This window comes from Pituophis catenifer, unplaced genomic scaffold, assembly GCF_029215685.1.
Source record: "Pituophis catenifer annectens isolate HBS135680 unplaced genomic scaffold, rPitCat1.0.hap2 SCAF_1, whole genome shotgun sequence".
In the NCBI taxonomy this organism is placed as follows: domain Eukaryota; kingdom Metazoa; phylum Chordata; class Lepidosauria; order Squamata; family Colubridae; genus Pituophis; species Pituophis catenifer.
In genome coordinates, this window is record NW_027256881.1 from 227,846,681 (window position 1) to 227,870,290 (window position 23,610).

At 35.9% G+C, this 23,610-nt stretch overlaps 1 protein-coding gene across 1 annotated transcript in view; it reads left to right on the forward strand.

Annotated features, from left to right (window-relative positions):
- CNTNAP5 (contactin associated protein family member 5) overlaps nt 1–23,610 on the forward strand; it is a 424,307-nt gene that overhangs the window by 358,388 nt on the left and 42,309 nt on the right. The window contains exons 15-19 of the mRNA XM_070957105.1: nt 4,845–4,972; nt 7,284–7,454; nt 12,062–12,280; nt 13,709–13,948; nt 17,065–17,289. Of these exons, the coding sequence (XP_070813206.1) occupies nt 4,845–4,972; nt 7,284–7,454; nt 12,062–12,280; nt 13,709–13,948; nt 17,065–17,289 (983 nt within the window). The remainder of the gene's footprint in view (nt 1–4,844; nt 4,973–7,283; nt 7,455–12,061; nt 12,281–13,708; nt 13,949–17,064; nt 17,290–23,610) is intronic.

A 23,610-nucleotide genomic window follows, 5' to 3' on the forward strand; every position in this document is an offset into this window, starting at 1 on the left:
GTGGTAGAATTACTAGTCCTGAATTTTAAAGTTGTAGCTCATACTTCTGAAGGTTACCAGATTGTGCAAGTGCAGCCTATAATTTGGTACAATATTTGGCTTTTTCCTATTGCTTAATACAATGTTAGAAAACGTCCTCCTGAAAGTTTTCTTCACAAATGACTTCTGTTATTCATTTAAAAGCTTCTTCTTTTGGAAATATTGTAGGGGTGTTCTACCCTTCCTTTATAGTTGCAAGATGATAGAATACATTAATGGTGTCCTCCCCATCATATCACACTGCAAACTCCATGCTTCAAAAAAAAAGACCCAGAGGATATTTTTATTCAGAAGACAGGAGGCCAAGATCACGAGAGGTAGATCACAAGAGAGAGAAATGTACAGAAAAGCAGGATACTCATATAAACACACTTGGCATCTCATACTTTAGATAATGTCAAGAAGATCCCTGAACTGCTGTTGTGAGAATTCTAGAGAAACGTACTCTTCAATTGACGGAAAATATTTCTTTTCCATAAAAGTGGGGAAAAAATGGCAAAAGGAATAGAATCAATATCAAGTGAAGTGTTAGTTCCATTTTATAATGACTTGGTAAGATCACACTTAAAATATTGCATCCAGTGTGGTTGCCACAATATAAAAAAGATGTTGAAACTCTACAAAGTGCACAAAGAAAAGCAACAAAGATGATTAGAGGATTGGAGGCTAAAACTTATAAAGAACAATTTCAGGAATTGGATATGTCTAGTTTAATGAAAAGAAGTACTATGGATGACATGATAGCAGTGCTCTAATATCTAAGGGGTTGCCACAAAGAAGAGAGGGTCAACCTATTTCCCAAGGCACCACAGGACAAGAAGCAATAGATGGAAACTAATCAAGAAGAGAACCAATCTAAAACTAAGGAAAAATTTCCTGACAGAACAATTAATCAGCGGAACGACTTGCCTCAAGAAATTGTGGGTGCTCCAACATTGGAGGTTTTTAAGAAGAGATTGGAGAACTATTTGTCTGAAATGTTGTAGGGTTTCCTGCTTGAGCAGGGAGTTGGATTAGAAGGCCTTCAAAGTCCATTCCAACTCTGTTATTCTGTTAACACTAACCTTATTCTCTATCGTAAACAACAGATGCTAGAATAATTATTGAGTTGGGTTGATTTATTTAGGCAGATTCTAATGCTATTATCTTCCAGGATCTCTTTATTATATAATTAGCTGCCGTACTTTACTTGTAATGCTGGTTTAACTTTTTAAAACTTGCATAGCAACACGGAAAATTTAAACGTTTATCATCTGCATTCCACTCCTTGCAAACTTTCAAAATTTTTGAAGATATTTTCTTTGGCTTGTTTCCAAGTTGCATAGCACCAGACATATGCTGATAGTACATTTCTCATAATATACTGTATCACAAATTTCATTAAATGCTGTTGCGGCTACCTATTCAAGTGAGGTTTCATTAACTTAAAACTAGGCAATATACCCAAAGGATATTATAAGAGAGGAAATTAAATTGAATAACACTAGTGTCCTGCCAACTATTATAATGCAAGTGAGGGGGGACTTTGTGAATATTCCAGTTTATAGTACTGCAAAGCAGCATCTTGAAATACAAGAGAATGAGGATTTGTTTTTCAATATGGCTGATACATTAGCCACAGTGCCGAAGTGGTTAGAGTATAGTACTGCAGGCTATTTCTACTGACTGCCTGCAATTTGGCAGTTCAAATCTCACCAGGTTCAAGGTTGACACAGTCTTCCATCTTTCCGAGGTGGGTAAAATGAGGACCCAAATTGTTGGGGGCAATATGCTGACTCTGTAAACCGCTTAGAGAGGGCTGTAAAGCACTGTAAAGCAGTATATAAATCTAAGTGCTATTGCTATTACTATAAAGAAATATTAAAAACTGCTATGAACTTGCAATTTACATGTTGGTTCATAGATTTAATGAAGTTCTGAACTATTGGGGCACATTTGAAACATAGATAATATGTAAGAAAGTTAATTTGTTTCTGTATTGTTCACATATATTTTATGGGTATGGATTAACAAGGATCTGAAAATACATGATCAGCCACCTGGCTAATTTCAAGACTGCTTGGTTCTGGTTAATTGTTAGATGAGAGTTACCTGGAATTCTGTCCTGAAAAATATTGCTTATATAAAGTATCAATATTATTAAATAAATAAAATTAAATCAAATTATTCTGAAAACTTCATTAGGGATTATGGACCTTAACACAATTTCTCAAAGATCTGCATTCTAAATGTGCTTGCTTTATTTCTTCTATCTTGGCTTCTTTCTAATTCATATGCAAATGTCTTGTGCAATATATTTTTCCCCTGAATTTACAGATGCATTAAAAAATGTAGTTTTTTTATTAAATCAAAAATTGAGCTTGTCCTCCTGAGCTTTTAGCTCAGGATTTTTTGCAGAATTTTAAAATTTGCAAATTCAGATCTGAACTTCATATAATAGATAGGCTGAGTTTTTGCTTGCTTTAAGAACTATAAAGTCTTTTAAAGTACCTTTCCTCCTAAATAATTATTTGTTCCTTACTGTTATATTGTCTTCTTCGCATATTTAACTTAAGACTGGAAAAAAAATGGGCTGCTTAGACTATTTGGTCTATGTTATGGCCCTTATTATTTTGTGATCAATCATAAAATATTTTTATGATAAATTTTATGATCATTGGTCAATAATCCAGATAGATCATAAATCTATAATTTGCATAGTTTTTGTGTATGACACCATTTTTAAGTTACTAATGTATTAGATGGACAGTTAGTGCTCCACCAAAATGCCAACCATATAAAAATGTAATAAGATTTGGAAAGGAAATATATTACCACTTGCCTTAGAAAGATTTGATAGTCAATGTTACATAATTTTATGCTGGTTTTTTTTTTAAATAAAACAATTGAGCAGTCCCATTTTTGCTCTGGAAAAAACAATCCATGAATTTGAATTATAGTTAATATAGATGTTTCAAATATAGTAGCAAACATATTTTTTGTGAATTAAAAGATTTATTGTTCAATTTTCACCGGAAGTCTCAAATCAGTTTGCAGTAAGAGCACAATAACATCCACAGGTTTTCTTTTTTTAAATTAACACAAAATCTCTCTAATGGCAGTGGGCCACTATCTCAAGAAATGCTTGGCAGTTTTATTGATTTTTTTAAAAAAAATGCCCAAGTAAACAGATATATCTTTCTTGTCAAAAGAAATATTAATATATTGAGTGCCAGAGCATAGAATGTCCCCTGTGTTTATTTTTTACTTGCCATTTGTTATATGCACATACAGTATAATGCCATACTATCTGTATGTTTCATTGACATTTGCATTGTCATTAAAAAAGGGAAAAAAGGGGGGGAAACCCTCGAACCAATTTCCAAAACCTAAAAGGTTTTTTTTTTAAAGATTGCTTTAATGGATTCCACAGAAATCTCCTATATCAGCAGTCTTCAAAACTGAATTAATCTCTTTGGCTACCCTTGAAAACCATTGAAAACTTTCAGCTGGTACAGCATGTTGAAAGCTAGGTTGTGAACTTTACATTAATTTCAGCATCTCTTCTATTCCTCCAGATATAATGCATACCTCAGGATGTTGTAACCATATAGTGCACATGTCTGACCCCAGATTTCTTACAATTCAGTTCTGAGAAATTCTTAGCAACAATTTATATAATTGTTGTGTTCAGAAATACTCTTAAATAGGCCAGTCAAAAACCAACATAAGCATTCACACAATTTCTTCCTTTCCTTTCCTTTCCTTTCCTTTCCTTTCCTTTCCTTTCCTTTCCTTTCCTTTCCTTTCCTTTCCTTTCCTTTCCTTTCCTTTCCTTTCCTTTCCTTTCCTCTCCTCTCCTCTCCTCTCCTCTCCTCTCCTCTCTCCTCTCCTCTTCTTTCCTCTCCTCTCCTCTCTCTCCTTTTTCCTTCCCTTCCCTTCCCCTTATTGTTTCAATATGATACACAAACATTTGTGTCAATGAACTTTGAAAATCCACAAAAAGATTTTATTTAGTAACCAAATAAAGCAAGTTATACAAACCCAGCTTCTGCTAAGGTGGAGGCAAATGGGTAGCACTACTCACTTCTATCTGTGGCCGCACAACAATCTTGTTGTTATAACTGGTAACTCAAGTGTTGCTTATCTTTGAATGGAAGCCATTGCTTATGAAGTGTGACCTGGCCTTCCTTGTCCTCCAAGATTCCCATTCTTCTATAAGGTTGCTCAGGGACACCTTTACACAGGGCCTATTAGTATTTTCACACAAATTCTTTTCAGCACTTTGATGGAGGATTCCTAATTATGGGATGCACTCAGTAAAGAGACTTGTCAGGCATCAGGCTAGCAATTTGACACCATATTAAAACAATTTTGATTAGGCATTTGAACTAGTGTGTATATATATATATATATATATATATATATATATATATATATATATATATATATATATATATATATATATATATATATATATATATATATAAGGCTGAAGGGTTTTAGATGTTATTTTATTGCATTTGGACTATGACTGAATGTATTTTACTCCAATATGGCAATTTGCAGGGGCGGGGAGAGAAACAGAGTGAAACAGGTATAAAATGTGTTCAATATAACAATAGGAAGATTTCTGTTAACAAAATAGACTTTAAACATCATTTTTGGATCCAAATATATCTCTTTCCCTCTAAATGTGCATCTCTCCCCCCTCTCCCTCTTTACATATACTGTATATATAGGTATCTGTATGTTTATAATTTCTCATGCAAAACTATTTAAGATTTCTAGCCTGCTATACATTTTATACATTTATCTATTTGTAGGACCAATGATACTGGCTTCCTTTCCTTTAAAGAACATTTACCTGTGAACCAGATAGTCATCACTGATACGAACAGACCTAATTCTGAAGCTGCCTGGAGAATTGGTCCTCTTCGTTGCTATGGAGATAGTGGGTATCAGCTCTTTTCAGCATCCTTATGCACAAGCTGTATAAGAACCTGGTGTGTGTGTGTGTGTGTGTGTGTGTGTGTGTGTGTGTGTGTGTGTGTATGTGTGTCAGAGTTCTGTTTGTACTAGTGATAACAGATATCTTCTAATAATTGCATTGTCTGATTGTTTCCTGAAATGAATTGTGCAGTTTCTAAAGAAGCATATTTTTCTAAATAATTTGCATTAAGACTTTGAGTGCTAGAGATTCAAATTAAAGGCTTGTTCAGACTTCTGTCTCCACATTGGGGGGGGATAAAGATACATATGAGAAATGAATAAGCAAGACATGAATACAGTAGGAGTTCTTCATTCATATCCTTCAGCAACTAATTAATACTGAGAACCTGTTCTCTTCATTAATTGGAAGTAATATCCAACCATCTTGCCCATTAGTAGTTGAAATAATTATCGGCTATAAAATTTTTATGATTCTCTTTTAAAGCTGCTTGTGGTGGTTAAAGTTGGGGGTTACCATTTTCTCCTGTACAAAATTCCCCATTTTGTTCAATGTGAAGGACTTCCTTTTGCATTTCCTTGTTTCCTTGTTTCTCCCAACAATTCAGTTCATTGTATGAAAATGTTTATGAGAAGAGAAAAAGTTCTGGATTTGCCTTCCCCATGTAAATATATGTAATTATATCCTTCTATTTGCTTTCTTTTAGTTCTGCTTTTGTCAAATTAAAAAGTACCCAATCAACTTTTTAAAAATGCTTTCTGAATTATGCTTAGTATGAGATTTGCCTTTTTCACAGCAGTTATACATTTCCTGGGTTCAGAGAAAATAAAATTTTATGTTTAGCAAAATGCAATAACCATGTTTAGACAACATGAACTGCCCTAAACATTTATATCTTAACCTGATGCTTTGATTCATACAATAAAGACAGTGCTTAGATACCTACAACACATTGGACAAAAAACTACCGTCCCCTATTCTTCAGTAGAACTATGTTTTGTGCAAATCTAGCCATTGATCAATTAATCCAACACAATGCATCCTTTCTGTGATAAATATGAGAATTAATATATGTAAAGCTATTCTCTGTGAAATGGTTTAAATGTATTTTCCATATTAATTCCTATTTATTTTGTGAAATGTTTATTTGCTTTTTTGTTTTAATCACCCAAAATAATATGAAACTATCAACAAACTTAATCTTCTCAATATTTTTTTTAGCACTTCAGGTCTTTAAAAACAATTTGGTCCCTATTAAGGTCTATGGAGGACCTCACCGTTTGCCTCCCTCAGTTGGAAGAACTCTGGTTCTTTTTTTCTTTATCACATCCCTGAAGTCCTCAGTTCTCTTGGTCAGCAACCTAGTACTCTATAAAGTCATTAATTTATCTACTCTAGACTCAACAAACATTTTTTCCAAGGAGCACAGATTTACTGTACTTTTATATACTGTACATCAGCCCAATAGATGAATCTGGAAAGCTTCACAAGCTTCACTGGTTTTTCATCACAGTTTTTAATTGGTTTTTTTAAACATAGAATTTGAATTTTGTGTCAAATGTAAGAGAAGGTTATGCTGTCCTAACTTATCTGTCTTTTGCAAAACTTCCATGGGTGCTTAACAAACTGTCTTTTTAACTTCATGATTCCTTGAAAGATTATCATTGGAGTTGTGGTGCTACTACTTCAACTGTGTGTATGTACTGTATGGGGAAGGTTATGAATTTCACAGGGTAAATGTTACATTTGTATTTACAAAAAAGTGTTTCCCAATTATCACCTGAGCAGTGCACAAAAATGGCTGTTTGTGGTCATGCTAGTGAGTGTAGTCCACGATGTGGTGACTCCCAGTGATGGCATCCTAAATATGAGATTTTAGCCTAGTAAAACAAGGCTGACCATTATGCCATCAGGTTTTTGAAGTAGCACAAGATACATTTCTTTCAATTATTTATAAAATAAACTTTGAACATGGCATAGAATGACTCTAAAGCTTTTCGTCTGTTTCATAGAAATGATTTCTATGTTATACATCTAAAAATCTACATTTTCATTAGTTCTTTACTATTTATTGTTTGCTTGCTTTTATTCATTCCTTTGGATGCATTGTCATGATAAGTAACAGAATGAATGAATGAATGAATGAATGAATGAATGAATGAATGAATGAATGATGCCCATACCTGAAACACAGAAACCCTAACATGTTTTTCCACCTAGGTTTCATTTTTCTTTTTTAATGAACTCTGGCTAAAGACTACAGTATTTCTTTGCTTCTTCATTTACCTATAGAGAAGTTTGTCATTCTTTGCAGGACAGTTCTGGAATGCAGTTTCTTTCAGCACCGAAGCTTCATACCTTCTCTTCCCCACTTTCCATGCCGAGTTCACAGCAGACATTTCTTTCTTCTTCAAAACAACCAAAATGTCTGGAGTCTTTTTGGAAAATTTGGGAATGAAAGATTTCATCAGGGTTGAAATAAGCTGTAAGTTTATTAACTGAAATTGCAGTGTATTGTTATTTTCCTGTAGATCTCATTAAGTCACACAATGTCTATGGAGAAACTCATTCATCCAGCTCATGGTTGTCCCAAAGATATTTTTTCAAAAGGCAACTGGACTTTCTTAATTTCTTCCTTGAAAATGTTTTGCTTCACATCCAAGAAGTGAAACATTTTGAAGAAAAAAAAAACAAACCTCCAGTTGCCTTTTGGAAAAGCACCTTTGGGATTAAGTCATGTACCTTCTTTAGTGCTTAATATTTGTGAAGTTTGTGTCTGTGTTTTAAATCCTAAAAGTGGAGATAACATGCCAAAAGTTGAGAGGTTAAGACCCTTTAATATAATCAGTGTTCAGTGCCTTGAACCATTACCCCAAACTCCCTCGTTCCCATACATGTGTGTGTGCGTGTGTGTGCACACGCACATGCATACATACAAAAACATTCTTCTTCAAAGAATTTCATTCAAATGAAGATAATATTATTTGCCTCAGTATCGACTCTGCCAGGCATCTCTCTCTTATCTGAAGCAGCACACAAAATTGCTACTTTTCACAGAGAGTATTTGAGTTATCAGCAGATTGCCTCTCCTTCTCTTCTTAGGTGATGATAAATACTATTTATGTACTATTTATGTAACATCCTTTTGGAAAGCAGCTGGCATACCAATAAAGAAAGGGGAAGTTTCCAGAATGCTCAGAGTGTCATAATGGTCTGTCAAATAAGCTATCTCTCTTTGAAACTAAATTGCAATTGCTGCCTGAAGTATTAAAGACTTTTTAATACTGTTGCCTTCTGGCAGAAGATACAGAACAATTAAAACTCGGACCACACGTTTTCTGAATAATTTTTATCCCAGAGCTATAATTGCACTCAACAATGAACTAAAGGGCCACCATCAGTGAGCTGTTGGACAGTACTACTTGGTCTGTTGTGTGGATGTTTGGGTGGTTTAGGGGTGGGGAATTGTGGTAGGTGGGAATGCGTTTGGGGATTATGTGTGTGGGACCTGGTCTTTGGGTGTTAAGTAAATTTCGTTGTATGTGTATACTGTGTATACACATACAATGACAATAAAGTTTATTATTATTATTAAAGCAGTGGTCCCCAACACCCAGGCATTGGCTCAGTATCTGGCTGCAGCCTGTTTTGAACTGGGACGCACAAGCAACAGGCATGTGCAGCTTGCATGTGCAGTTCTGCTCCACTTGTGTGAATGGTGGGCATAAATAATGCTGCACGCACAAGAACGTATGCCTGCTGTTTGCATAGAACCATCCCCTCCCCTCCCCTCCACCACCTCCTGTCCGCAAAGCCAGAAAGGTTGGAGACCACTGTGTTAAAGGAAAAAACCAATTTAAGTCATATTTTTATCTGCTGTTGTAGTCTATTAATGGAGGGTGTTATGCTGTGGATTTAGAATGAAAGAAGGCCTTTCTGTGAGATGTTTATTCATCAGGCTGAACAAACCAAGAATGAACTACCATCATTTTGTAAGGTCCCAGAAGTTTGCACGAGCCACTGAGATGCCAAAGAGAGTGAGATGAGGCTTGCAAAAAGTAACAGCTTTTTATTTATGGCCAAAATAAAAAGGCTGGGTAACAAAACTATATCCAAAACATACAGACAAAATACATGTAAGGAATAGCCACGCCTAGGTAAACTTTGTCTAGGATCTTATACACTTGTTTAGCCAATCAGAGACAAAAGTTCATTATTTAATGTGGGCAATGTCTTGCCCATGCGCCTCCCCCCCCAACTAATCCATGGAGCATTCTTTGTCCATGCTCTGTCCATGCTTTGTTATCTTACAGAGTATCCCTTGTCCTAGTGTGTTCTAGCTCCTAGGCAGCCCCCCCCCAATCTATGGAGCAGGATGTTCCTGGGAACTGTCTCCAAGGATGTGCCTAGCTCTGAAGCAAATTACAGAAGTGAGAAACCAGATAGAAAAGGATACATTCTTTTACAGAATGAATTCCTAACAAATGATTCCTAACCGTAGCAAAATAGTACAAGCAACTTCTTTGACAGAAGCAAAGAGCAAAGGTTAGATTGATTCGTGTCAATATGTCCTTTCAATTTTTTTAATATGGTTGTAATAACTTTGACATAAAATTTAATAAAATAAGGCCCCCACAGACCTTGGTAAAAGCCTAAGCGCATTATTACTAGGTAATGAGGTATGGTTTAGTGTTAATTGGACACGATCTCCTATTTGAGTGATACTTCAGTGTGTTGTATTTCACTCACAAGGCTCTTATTTTTTTAAAAAAGTATATAATAAAAGCAAAACATTGACATGAAATTACATTAGAATAATATAATCTGTCAAGATGATGGGTTAGCATGTGCACTGTAGAAATGAAAGAAATATCTGGTGCAACACTTAGTCAGTTTCTCCACTGTGTTATGATTTTCTCATAGGGCAGATTATGCTTGGAGCTAAATGGCTGTGAGTACAGTCCACAAATCAGTTGATGTTGGTGCTGGAATAGAGTCTAACTGTAAGGAGATCAATGTCATTGATTTCCTTCCATGAATAGAAGAGAGTTCCCAACCCCCTATGTCTAAGAAAATTCATTCCTATGGATTGAAAGATTTTTGTGAGTTATGTACGTATGTATACCAATGGAGTACAAATTTATCAGAAATCTATCTTCTCCCTTACATAGCTAGAGATACAAATTAGGGTCCAAATGAATGAGTATAGCCATACTTCAGCCTTATTTTGTTAGTGTAATGAAACCCTGATGAAAGTAATGTTGCTTCCATGGCCTAAACTTTTTAAGAAACTGGAAAAGGTTGATAAATCAGAGTTACAACTTCTGTCCAAAGGTATTTTTCAGTGTATATACATTGTTATTATTGATCTAGCATTGGCAATGTACCAGATGCCAGCTTCTTCTCTTGTCCTCTTGGAGATGAACTTCTCTTAATCTTGGAATTGGTTTTGCCCTAAATGTCATACTGCCAACTCTTCCTTCTTACTTAGATTTCCAACCCACAACTGTGGTCTATATGCCCCAACTAATCCTCAGAAAAGATGAGGTTGATTGCAAGGGATGGCGATCAGGGATGGGTTCTACTTACCTTTACTATCGTGCCCGCTCAGATCACCTATGATGACATCCGGGTCAATGGGCGGAGCCTCCCGCCGGTTTTACTACCGGTTCTTGTGAATCAGTCTTAACTGGGGGCAACCCACCACTGATGGAGATGAGATAAGAACTCAGTACGAGTCTCCTTTTAATAAACTATCTAAAATGTAAGAGAAATGGCACAACAGGGCTGATTAGTTCTTGAATTATATACGTCTTTCTTAGAATATAAAAAGAAAAAAGACTTAATTCTCTCATCTCATCTTTGTTTTTTTCATTTGGTTATAAAGGCCAGTGTCTATAACCTCCAGTTTTTGAAAGACTGAACTATGCAAGTCTAAACATATCAGTGATTTAACTATCAGAATAATTTTTATGACATTCATAGTTTGACTCCACTTTTCTTTAAATCATTAAGAATAGAAACTTGCTCTCAGGTGTTTCTCTGACTTTTATCAGAATAAAAGTGATATTTTAAGGGAGGGAGAAAAATTTAAACAGCATGTGTCATTAAATTAAATAATACAGTTTGAACAAAAGTTCTAGTGTTTGAAACATGTTTAATATTGTCTATAATATATCAAGTTGTACATCTGAAGGTAGCAAATGTAGGTGGAAATCATCCATTAAATGTTTAATTACTAAAAATTAGAGCTGAGAATAGTTGTATGAAAAACACTTTGGTATAGTTTTTCTCCCTTCTCCTAATACGATCCAGATATTTCCATCAGTATTGTTTTATTGAAATCATTTTTATGTCTTAGATTTTCTTCTCTGTATTTTTCTACACACTTTACAGGCTATTTTGATGATAATCATTGAATTTTTTAAAAGCAGATATTAAATAAATAACACAATATTTGTGAAAATGTTCTATCTCACTGATCCATCACAAGGCAAATGCATACCTCCTAATACATCAACATAGAGAAAATGAGAATATCTGACCAGGAATTTAATTTCACAAAGAAGGTTTCGGTCTGTAGATATGTACCATAATATATACCGTATTTTTCGGAGTATAAGACGCAACTTAGCTTTTGGGGAGGAAAATAGGGGGAAAAAATTCTGCCTACCAGGTATTCATCTGGCTAGCATCCTTAGTCTGGTCAGCTTCAGCACATTAGGTTGCTGGTTTTTATCCCCTGCTTGGGGATAAAAAACAGCTTCTAAAGCACAACTGATATTTGGAGAGAGAAGCAATGAGAAAAGCAGGCAAACCACAGAGATCGCTTCACTTGCTAGTGCCTCGTTAGGGTTGAAAAAAAGCTTCGAAAAAGTTACATTCAGAATATAAGACTCACCCAAATTTTCAGCCTCTTTTAAGAGGGAAAAAAGTGTGTCTTATACTCCAAAAAAACCGGTAGATGATTCGCTATGTGAATTCAATAATCACATAAGGTTGATTGTTTTGAAACTCTTAAAATATTATTACCACAGTTATGTACTTGTTGTTATCAGCATAACATTCAAAGTTTCACCTTATGCATTCCAGCTCCTAAAGACATCACTTTCACAGTTGATGTTGGAAATGGCCCTGTAGAGGTTACTGTCCAATCCCCCGTGCCCTTGAATGACAACCAGTGGCATTCTGTTCATGCGGAAAGGAATCTTAGAGAAACCTCTCTTCAAGTAGACAACTTTCCAAAGAAGACTTTAGAAGCACCTGCTGAAGGACATTTTCGATTGCAGCTAAACAGTCAATTATTTGTAGGTAGGTACAATCTTTGTACTATACACACACACACCCTTTTATTTTATTTTTTACAAATGCAATTCTCTTAGGGTAAATGAATACTCTTTTAACTATTGGATATTTGATATTACTGATTCCTCAATAAATTTCTATGGAAAGTTTAGATACTTCCACTATTTGAAGATGAATTTAGCAACTTGTTTTTCTTGAATTTATACACTGATATAAATTGTCCCACCAATGGATAACAAAACCAAAGACTAAGCTCAGAAAAAAGCTCAGAAGAATTCACAGAAAAAAGTAATAACACAGATTATATTCCATTCTCAAATATGCATATAAATTACTATAGTTCATTGGCCAATTAGTAGAGAACAGGAATCAGCAAATCCACAATCCTAGCTTTTTAGGCTACCATAGTATTTTGTCTCATTGTGTGACAGAATATATAGTGATAGTATAAAACATAGAAAATGCATTGATGGTATACCAAAAGTTACAATTTTGAAGATAAACAATGTATTCCTTTTGATACCTATTCCAGAAGCAGAATCCCAAAGGGCATTTGGTCACCATTTTTTGCATACTCTTGAGAATATTGAACAGGTGTTAATTCTCAAAATTTCTCACCATTACAGAATATTTAAGATAAAATTGAAATGCAAGTCTTTGTGAGGTGATTTTCACTGTTTTATGTTTAAGAACAAAAATCCTGCACTCTCAGAGTTATTTCTCATGCCTGACTTTTTTTGTTTTGAACTGCAACTATTGCAACATACATATGGTTTCAATTTTCTACACCCAATATTCTAGATGTATGTATTTTTCTAGTTGCAAAATTATCAAATGAAGATGAAGCCAACAGAAATGATAGAACGGGAAACTTAATTGATGGTAATCCCATGATTTACAAACATGTAAGTTTAAGTACAAATCTCCAAAGCCCATGTCTATATTATATTTTAGGTTACTAACTTTATTTCAATTGTTTCCTTCACTTATACTATCATTGCATATTAGACTCTCACTAAATTGCAGAAAGGACATCCTGCTTGATAATGAGGTCAAGATTGCATGTTCAATAAACAATGCTAGAGGTGGCTGATGGAATAGAGAATACCCACCTCCTCCCTTTGTGCACTTTGCTCCTTTCCTCTCTATCCTGCTCAGTTTCATTTTAATTGATATTTTTAAAATATAAGGTCTTTTTTTATTGTTTTATATGGCATTTTATTCAAAGTTTGTAAGCCACCTAGAGTTGCCTTTGATGAGATGGTGGAACACAAGTTTGAGAAATAAATAAATAAATACTCCCTCATACATTAATATGGAATCAGTGGGAAGTATATTTTTACAATATTGTACAATAAAACCTTAATGAGAATTTCATTTGTTAAAGGGTCAGTTGTTAAAATATAAACTTTACCTTACTTATACCTGAAACAGGATCATCTGCATCCAAACAGAAAGGTTTTATTGGATGTATTCGCTCTCTACATCTAAATGGACAGAAACTTGACCTTGAAGAGCGAGCCAAAGTGACTCCTGGGGTCAAACCAGGTTGTTCAGGTCATTGCAGCAGTTATGGTAACCTTTGCCAGAATGGAGGGAAATGTGTGGAAAAACCCAATGGCTACTTATGTGATTGCACCAATTCACCATATGAAGGACCATTCTGCAGAGAAGGTAGGATGGCTGAATGGATTATCACATTTATTTTTGCTCATCCAGTGCACCTTGACCAAAGGTATTGTACAGGTGTATTATACAAAATGTCACTTTCTAATTTAAATTATCTAGATCAATGGTTCTCAATCTGTGGTCTGCAGACCCTGGGAGGCCAAGATGTTATCGTAGGAGTCTGTAAAGTCTTAAATAAATGTTATTATTTGAATGTTAAATTAGGTCTTTGGGGTCCGTAGCCATGGTCCTTGGCCACAAAAGATATTTAAAGGGGGTCCATGGTGAAGAAAAGGTTGAGAACCACTGATCTAGATTCTCAACAAATCTTGCATAATTTAATATATTTTTTGGGTGAGAAGGTGTGCCAGCTTTTTTCTCTATTTCCCTACTTTCATTAGTAATTTGGGAATTCTATTTTATTTGTAAGAGCTGTGGTAGCACAGTGGTTAGAATGCAGGCTACTTCTGCTGACTGTCAGCTGCCAGAAGTTTGGCAGTTCGAATCTCACCTGCTCAAGGTTGACTCAGCCTTCCATCTTTCTGAGGTCGGAAAAATGAGGACCCAATATGCTGACTCTATAAACCGCTTAGCTGTAAAGCACTGTGAAGCAGTATATAAGTCTAAGTGTTATTGCTATTGCTATTTTTCCTCTGGCAGATTGGCTGGCTGGCAGGATTGTTGGTGTATACAAAACTGTAGCTCTGTGCCAGTAGATATTGAGGTTGCAGCCTCCATCCTTTCAGCTGCAGCAACTGTAGGGTCTCATGCCAATAAGAACACCAGATCAATAATCTTCTTCCCACTGTCAATTGGGTGCCTGACTGGTCTTATACTGCTTTTCACATGCAGAGGAAACTTTTTCAATGTTAGTGATGCAAAGGTTCAATTTGGTATCTTTAACTAATGTATCATTGGTACACTCTCTCACCGCTTTGTTCAAAAATCCACTAGATTCTACCCAGAAGTCCCATAATAATAATGTATCTGATTTCAGAGATGCACATGTGGAGACTAGTAATCTAGATATAAAAATAATAATAATTTGAAACCTGGAATGAGGTCATGCCTTCCAGAATATGAAACTACTTTAATTGTCAAGACTATTCTCATTTGAAAACTCAAATAACAAACAAGCAAAAAAATAGTGGAAGAATCCCTTGATGGCTTATATTTTTATATGTCCTGTGGAACTAACTTCTCATGGCTTGGGAATTAATTATTTTTGGAGTACTTACTTTTGTAATTATATGTTAATGCACTAAGATGATCATCTGAGAGGAAAAATGAAACACGGTGTTCATAAAATGAAGACAATGTGTGTTTGTCATAACTTTATAAATATTAATTTCTTATAGTGTAGGCTTTAGATGGCATTTTAGGTGGGGTGGAAAACCCTAATGATCTTCCTTAAACCATCTTTTTTAAAAAAAGATTATAGCCCAGATCTATTTGAGCATTTCAGTTCTAATTGTTACTGCCTCTTGCAAACTGGCAATGCCCCATTAACAACAAGTGATCCTTGGCTACTTAAAATGGTTGGAAGAACATTGTATAAAGTGCACAAGTCCTGTTTGAAAAATGAGCATGGTAAATAATAGAGTGCCCTCCATTCAAGTAAATGAGCTTAAGTAAATGAGCTTTTTCATATTTTCAAAAAGAAGGAATGATCTTTCTTCTTTACACTGGCAGTTTAGTCCAAACTAAAACATTACATTATGTTTTGTAACAAACTAAACATTACAGCATGAAATGGGGTTTGATTTGAAAGGACCCTTCTCTGACCAGGCAGACTTCAATCACCCTTCCTCAATCAACCCCCAGATTTACTTTCCTTTTGGGGAGAACAGATTATTTTGCCAGGTGAAGAGATCGGAACATGGTCAAGAGTAGCATATTTTTCTGATTTTCTAAAATCAATTTTAGTGAGAGTAGGGTTTTTTTTTCCTAGCCAACATGGCTTATTTTTTTTTCCCCTTTCCTAAAATAAGTCACACTGACAAATATTTTGACTTTTCATAGTGATTGTCACTGAGAAACCAAGAAAGTATAGGATAGGATCTTCTGAAAAGCAAACAGCACGCCTGGGTCCATTCTATTATTTCTTTGACTGTTGCCAATTATTATTTTATACAACTTTTAAATATTTGAAAATGTTGCTGCTACTTCTCAGTATTCCAAACAATGAAACGCCCTAGGCAATGTATTCATAAGCCTTCACTGAAAACCACAACCTGCTGGGAGCTTGTCCTCATCTATGGACTCACCTCTCAACTTTTACTGACTCACTTCTTCCAGTGATTCCAGAATCCATCCTCCTCCACATGTTTCAGCCTCGTTTGGCCCCCTGCTTTTCCATACAGCCAATCAGGTAGCAACAGAGAAATATTGCTATTACACTGCATGTTCAGTAAAATGCTTCAGGCTGGCAAAAGATTATCTGGTTTAATACCATCCTTCCTCTGAGAAAGAATATACAGGGAGTCCTTCACTTACAACAATTAATTTAGTGACCGTTTGAAGTTACAATGGCACTGAAAAATGGTGACTTTTGATCATTTTTTCACATTCATGACCTTTGCAGCATCCCCACGGTCATGTGATCAAAATTCAGATACTTAGGAACCGGACTCATATTTAGGACGGTTGCAGTATCTCGGGTTCATGTGATCCCCTTTGCGACCTTCTGACAAGCACAGTCAATGGGAGAGCCAAAGGCATTTATCAATTGTGTTATTAACTTAACAATGGCAGTGATTCACTTAACAACTGTGGCAAGAAAGGTCGCAAAATGGAGCAAAACTCACTTAGCAAATGTCTCACTTAGCAACAGAAATATTGGGCTCAATTGTGGTTGTAAGTCGAGGACTACCTATATTTAGATTGTCAGATTTTGCATCCAGGTTGCAAATAAGAGGAACAAAGATCCATCCATCTATGGGAAGATTTGGAAGTTCTTGGTTCATACGAAATTCATATTTCCTGACTGTAGACTGTAAAACACAAAGCACACACAAATGCATCTGCTTTGTTGATTCTAAAAATTCAATTTCAACAGCTCCAATAGTTTTCAATCTACTGCACTGAATCTGATTTGTGTTTGTATTTCTTTGTATTTTTAGAAGTCTCTGCAGTGTTTGAAGCAGACACTTCTATTACCTACACATTTCAGGAACCTTATCCTGTAACTAAAAATGCAAGTTCTACATCTTCGGCCATTTATGCGGGTACATCCATATCCAAGGAAAACATCGCTTTTACTTTCCTGACAGCAAATGCTCCAAGCCTTCTGTTTTACCTCAATGCTTCTTCTCATGAGTATCTGGCTGTTATTTTGTCCAAGAATGGTAAGTGTGAATGTAAAGCTTTACAATTCCATGACAATATAGCTTCAGCAGGACCCACTCAGAAAACAAAATTGAAGGGAAGCTTTGGAACCTGGTTGCATAAATACCATCATGTTATGAATTTTAATTACACGGCTAATCAAATTTTCTACTCTTGAACTTCCATCCAGAACCATAAAAATATGTCCTTTCCTAAAGAGCCATATTGCTGAAGGTGAATAGTACTGTGATTCACAGTTGCTGATAATGCATAATATTATTTGCATTTGGCAGAAATCCATTTGCTTCACATAATTTTTATGAGAATGAAAAAATGCTCATCCTGTGAAATTATATCTCCAGGTAAATATACCTAAGTGTACAAGAGTGTTCATGGAAACACTGACCCACTGATTCTTTGCCACATTATATTTCTATATTTCTACTTTTTCAAATTTATCTGGTACTAGCTGGATAACTGCACTTCACTATGAAACTATGTGATCGGGCTTGCTAAATTGACACATATCTGGAGAAATGAAGGCTGCTGCTGAGGCCCCACCATGATACTCCCTATCCTGTGGTAGACCTGCCCCTGCACTTTAAATGTTGGCATAAAATTTCCTTCGTTCACTTCTCTGACTCCAAAAGGCGTCATTTAGAAGCATCTGTTGTACTTCCAGGCAGTGGAAAGAAAGTGCTCTGCCAGTGGATGCTAGTGGGTGAGAAGGCTGTGTAAGGGTTCAGAGTAGGGCTCAAGGCAATGGTGAAATGTAAAATTTGTTACTACCGGTTCTGTGGAGTGGCTTGGTGGGGGGGTAATGTGACTGAGTGAGTGTGGCCAACTTTTTTTTTTTAACTTTAAAAACCATTTTTTCTACAACCTTTTTGGCCAAAGAGGTTGTTAAAAAATCCTTTTAAAAGCCTCGAACAATCAGGCAACTCAGCTGGGATCATCAGAGCCTTTTAAAAGCATTTTTTCTACAACCTCTTCAGCCGAAGAAGTTGTAAAAAAAATACTTTTAAAAGACTCTGACAATCCCAGCTGAGTTGCCTGATTGTCAGAGGCTTTTTTCTTTTTAAAAGCCTATGACGATCCCAGCTGAGCAGCGCGATCATCAGAGGGTTTTTTTTTAACTTTTAAAAGCATTTTTTCGGCCAAAGAAGTTGTAGAAAAAATGCTTTTAAAAATAAAAAAAACCCTCTGATGATCACGTGGCTCAAATGGGCATGGGGGGTGCAGGGATTTTTGCTACCAGTTCTCTGAACCACCTGCCTCCATCGCTACTGGATCAGACGATCCGGTCCGAACCGGGAGCATTTCACCCCGGCTCAAGGGGAGGGAGCTAGACTTTATTGCTACTGCAGCACATCCTGTTGTGGTCCCCAGCAGCCCGCAGAGCTAGCAGAGGAGTCAGACAGTGAGGAGGCTGGGGAGGACCATGGGCCAATCCTGGAGTCTGGAGAAGGCCCAGACGAAGGTTCTGCATCAGAGGCAGAGATGGAGCAAGGGCCATCTGGGAGTGATGTGTGGACTCCAGAGCCTCCAGAGTCGGACAGCAGAGAGGCAGAGGAACAGGAGGAGCCTGTTCATAGTGACACATGCACAGAGCTGCCAGAAGGCAAGAGCAGCTAAAGCAAAAAGGACGACTTGGGAGTAAAGCCAGGATATGATTGGCCCCTCCCATAAGGCTTAAAAGAGAAGCAAAGGCTCTTGGGCTCTTTGAGGAAAGCAACATTGCTAAATCCGTTTTCCAGTCAGCATCTCTTGTTTCTGAACTTCGTGGGGCTTTGGCAGGGTGCCAAAGAAGATAAAGGTTTGTGATAAGCCAAAGGACTTTTTCTGAGGGACTTATTTTGGAATTAATTTGGACTAAGCTGGGAATGAAGTAATTCCCAGCTGCTATAATAAAATAGGTTTGTTTAAGATTAATGGTGTATTGTAACGCCTAACTGAGCCTAGGTCACAACACATCCTGGGAGTCTCATTCTGCCACTTCAGGGCATGGCACAAGGCACAGGGTAACCAAGGTCCAAGATCAACAACCTTTTCCCTGGAGTAATCAGTCTCAGGTTCATATTTAAAATCAGACAAATTCTTATTAGTCCAAGGTATGTATGTATGTAAATAATATAAAACTTTTATATAAGTAAAGATACAAAACAATGCAACTCAGTTTTTATTGCAATCCCCAACATTTTAATGTAGTTTTCTATTATTCCTTCCCATGTGTATTTGGTTGGCATATCCATAATATATCTACACATTTTTGAAAACTTCTTGTATATGAAGATATATAAAAACCCTAATCTTTACCCACATGAAAATATTTCATTCCCCATTTTTGAAGATAACTAGTTACCCAACTATTAATCTTAAGATTTCAGTATCGGTTTCATCTCAGTGCAAAGAACAGTGGGAAACTAATAAGCTTTCTTTATAACCTTTATAGTGAATTTGGACAAATCCCATTCATTGCATTGCCTTCCTTCAGAGATGGTGGTGTGCAGATTCATGGGAGCTATTTGCAGTGTTAAACACAAATAATATGTATATTTATCTAGCCTATCATGCAGGGGTGAGTTCTACTTACCTTTACTACCGGTTTGCAATTGGAGCATGCACTCCTGTGCATGCGCGGATCACCCATGATGATGTCATGGGTGGGCGGAGCCTCCCGCCGGTTTTACTACCGGTTCTATAGAACCGGACTGAACCAAGAGCAACCCATCACTGCTATCATCTCTGTAAAACCTGAATCAAAAGAAGCCCCATATAGTGCAGAAAAAGATTCAAACTCCTAGCAAATTTCACCACTGCAGAGAAAGTTGCACCATTTCAATACTTTATTGGAATTTTTCAGGTTCTCAGAAGACTCAAATATTTTTCTCTAACAAAACTTAAATCAGATTTTTGAATAGGTCCAGAATGCTTTTCAATGGTGGAACTATAGTATATAAATTGGACACTGGCATTTTAATTCAAGGCTTGCCTAGTGGAATTAAGCCCCCTTGCATTTATTATGCATTAAGTGTCTGGATAAGTCTGGTCCTAGAAATTTACAGTGTCATCACTAATTATAATTTATTTTGTTCCCTTACATTCCCTGATTGTTCCTGGAAGTTCAAATTGATTCATTTATTTATGTGCCCTGTGCTTAATTTTATCATCACTATAGATTATATAGGACATCTAACCCTCAGCCACACTTTGAACTCAAAAATTGATTTAAATCATATCAAAAGATTTTTCTGTATGCAATAAAGCTAATAACATAGATTCTTACTAAATCGGTGTATAAGACCATTATATCAATCAAAAGTCCTATATTATCAGAATCTTGATGCCCTTTATGAAACCAATTTGTGCAGGATGAATGATTGCAGGTAATATCTTCTTGCCAAAGTAGCTGTTACAATCTAAACTTCAAAATGTATTAGATATTAGACAATAATTTGTTCACAGGATAGGATCCTTACCAGCCTTCAAAATTACACTAAAATAAGTTACATATTAAAAAGCTGAAAGGGCTTTCTTTTCATTTCTGTAATAACTCCAGAAGCCACTTTCTCCTTGAATTCTTTATACCATCGAATGGCTATTCTATCTTGCTTGGAAGCTTTCTTTATTTTATTAAATCAATACTATAGATTTCCTGTAATATTCTGGGTGCCACCCCAACATACCTGGGTATACATCCAAAGTTTCTGGGAGATTTATTATGCTGAAAAAAACCATTTATCTGATTATTAGCTATATCTACGTATGAGGAATGTAAATTATTGAATAATAAAAAAGAATTTCATTACCAGTGAGGTAATTTGTTTCCCTGGCCCCAAATGTTCCACTGTTGTACAAATGTTTTCAACAATAATGCAATAATTTCCTTGGTTTTTCTGCCTATTCACAACAAATTTGTTTCACATGATTTTTTAAAAAGTGTTCTGTCCTTGTATATTTAATTTTAAATATAATAATAATGCATACAATTAGTCCAATTTCAATATAATACATCTCAATGAACAATATACTTCCTAAGTGTATTTTATGATATGCCCATTCAGTGCTTAATTAATTTCCAATTCATGTTTCCTACATTGTGATTCAGGTTATTTTCTGCCATATCACATTGGATAAAATGTTTTAAATGTATCCCAAACACTTCCCAAATTAGTTGATTCTCTCTATTTATCATGCTTTGAGATCTATTAATCTTTGTTTTGTTGTCCCACACTTAGCAGATCTACCAGCAAGGAAATAGTAGGAAACTACTAACAGGGATATTCTTACCCAAGATGAATAGCATTAGTCTAGTTGTATGATCAGGAATTAAAACTTAATTAGTATTGCACGTATCAACTGAATTAAGCATCAGATGTGATATTAAGAATAATGCAGTCTTGAGCTTGTGCTAGGTGGGGGAGATTTAAAAAACAAACTTTGACCTGCTGGAGTTAAGCATTCTCCATATGTCCATTTAATTACATTCCTGGATGTATCTGTAAAGAACAATGCAACTTTGGGACTTTTTCATTTTCTGAAAACTTAATTCTGATCTAATGATAGATCCAAAACTCAGTTAAAGACAATTGGCAACAATGATCTAACCTGTCCCAAAGGTGCTTTTTCAAAAGGCAACTGGACTTTGTTTTTCCTTGAAAACGTTTTGCTTCTCATTCAAGCAGCTTCTTCAGTTATGAAGAACTGAATGGAAGGATTTATATTCCTTGCAGCCACTTGGTAGCTAGCACTCTTTTTGAAAGTGAAATGTCTTAAGGGAAAAACAAAGAGAATCTAGTTGCCTTTTGAAAATTTTGCAGCATTTTCTCTGGCTATAAGAAGAGTTTTGCACAAATCTCTTTGCTTCTGTATTAATTACTCAGAAAGGTAGATCAATAAGCAACATAAGCGTCTTTCCCTCATGTTCCAAGCTTTTTACGATTCCAGTGGTTTCTGAAATTTTGTCTTGATCAGACTTTTCAAAAACTTCAGTGAGAAAATGATTCCTAGATTGTGAAAACTTGCTTCTAGGTGGCACTCAATAAACTTCCTCTGAAATTGTAGAGAAGGAAAATAATCCTAGAAATATTCCAATAGCTTCTATTAAATTCTTATTATTATTCTGAAAAGGAAAGACTGAAAGTAACAACTTTTTTTCCTGCTCCTTTGGCCTTGGATACAATCTCAGCCTTCTTGCCTAGAGACCAGCTCTTTAATTATTATGTCTCAAGCAGTTAACGCTGCAATTAATTTCTCATTTGTTTCCAATTTAACTTCTTGGTCTTTTAACTGCTTCTTGAACTTGCTGTATCTTCTCTCAGCCTTCTCAGCAAATTGCTAATGTAGTGAATTTAACATAGAATAATTTTAGAGTTGTTTATTTTGTGAATATCAGTTACAATGTTTGGGGTAAACATAGTATCTGAGTATCTCCCATCACAACTGAGGGACCCACTAGAGTTCCCATCCGATGAGGTGGATTTTTTTTTTAAAAAAATACTTTAATCTCTTTAACTCTTGAAGCTTTACATCCTAACTCTGTAACAACCTGTCCAGAAACTGGGAATGGGGACTGTATGCAAGTTTGTGCTGTAAGAAGAGAAAAAGGAATCTGCTTCCTAGTTTTATGAGCTATTATAGGTAGTCCCACTTACCAACTGCTTACCAACTGCTTACCACTTACCATATGGGTAGTCCCACTTACCAACTGCTTGTTCAATAGCGGTTTGAAATTATAACAATGCTGAATGTGGAAACTTGTGTCAGGTCCTCAAATTTGAAGCCACTGTAGCCATTACATTTTGTAAGCCACTCAGTCTCCCATGTGTGAGTTGGATATCTATATACCTTTCATTAATAAATAAATGAATTCCCTCTGTCATGTGAATGCAATTCAGGCATTTGGCAGCTGGTGCACATTTCCAAGTGTTGCAGCATCCCCTGCAGTCACGTGATTGTCATTTATGACCTTCACAGTTGACTTTGTTCAACAAACAAAGTCAGTGCGGAACCTGGCAGGAAGTCGAAAGTCATGGTCATATGATGGTGCACTAATGACCTTGGATGATTCATTTAAGGCCCACCACCAGAACTAACAAACTGAAATTGTAAGTCAGGTTCAGTCATGGGATATTTCACTTTATGATCACATAGTTTACTTATGGAGCTGATGGTTCCACGTAATTGGTAAATGGACATCATATGTATTGTTTTTCCCAAAATCATAACAAGCACCCTTTAAAGATTTGCCACTTATCCTTATTTGCTGTCAATTTGTTCATGTAACACACAATCTGCAGCAAAAGTAATAGTAAAAGATATCACTTACATTTCCATGGTAT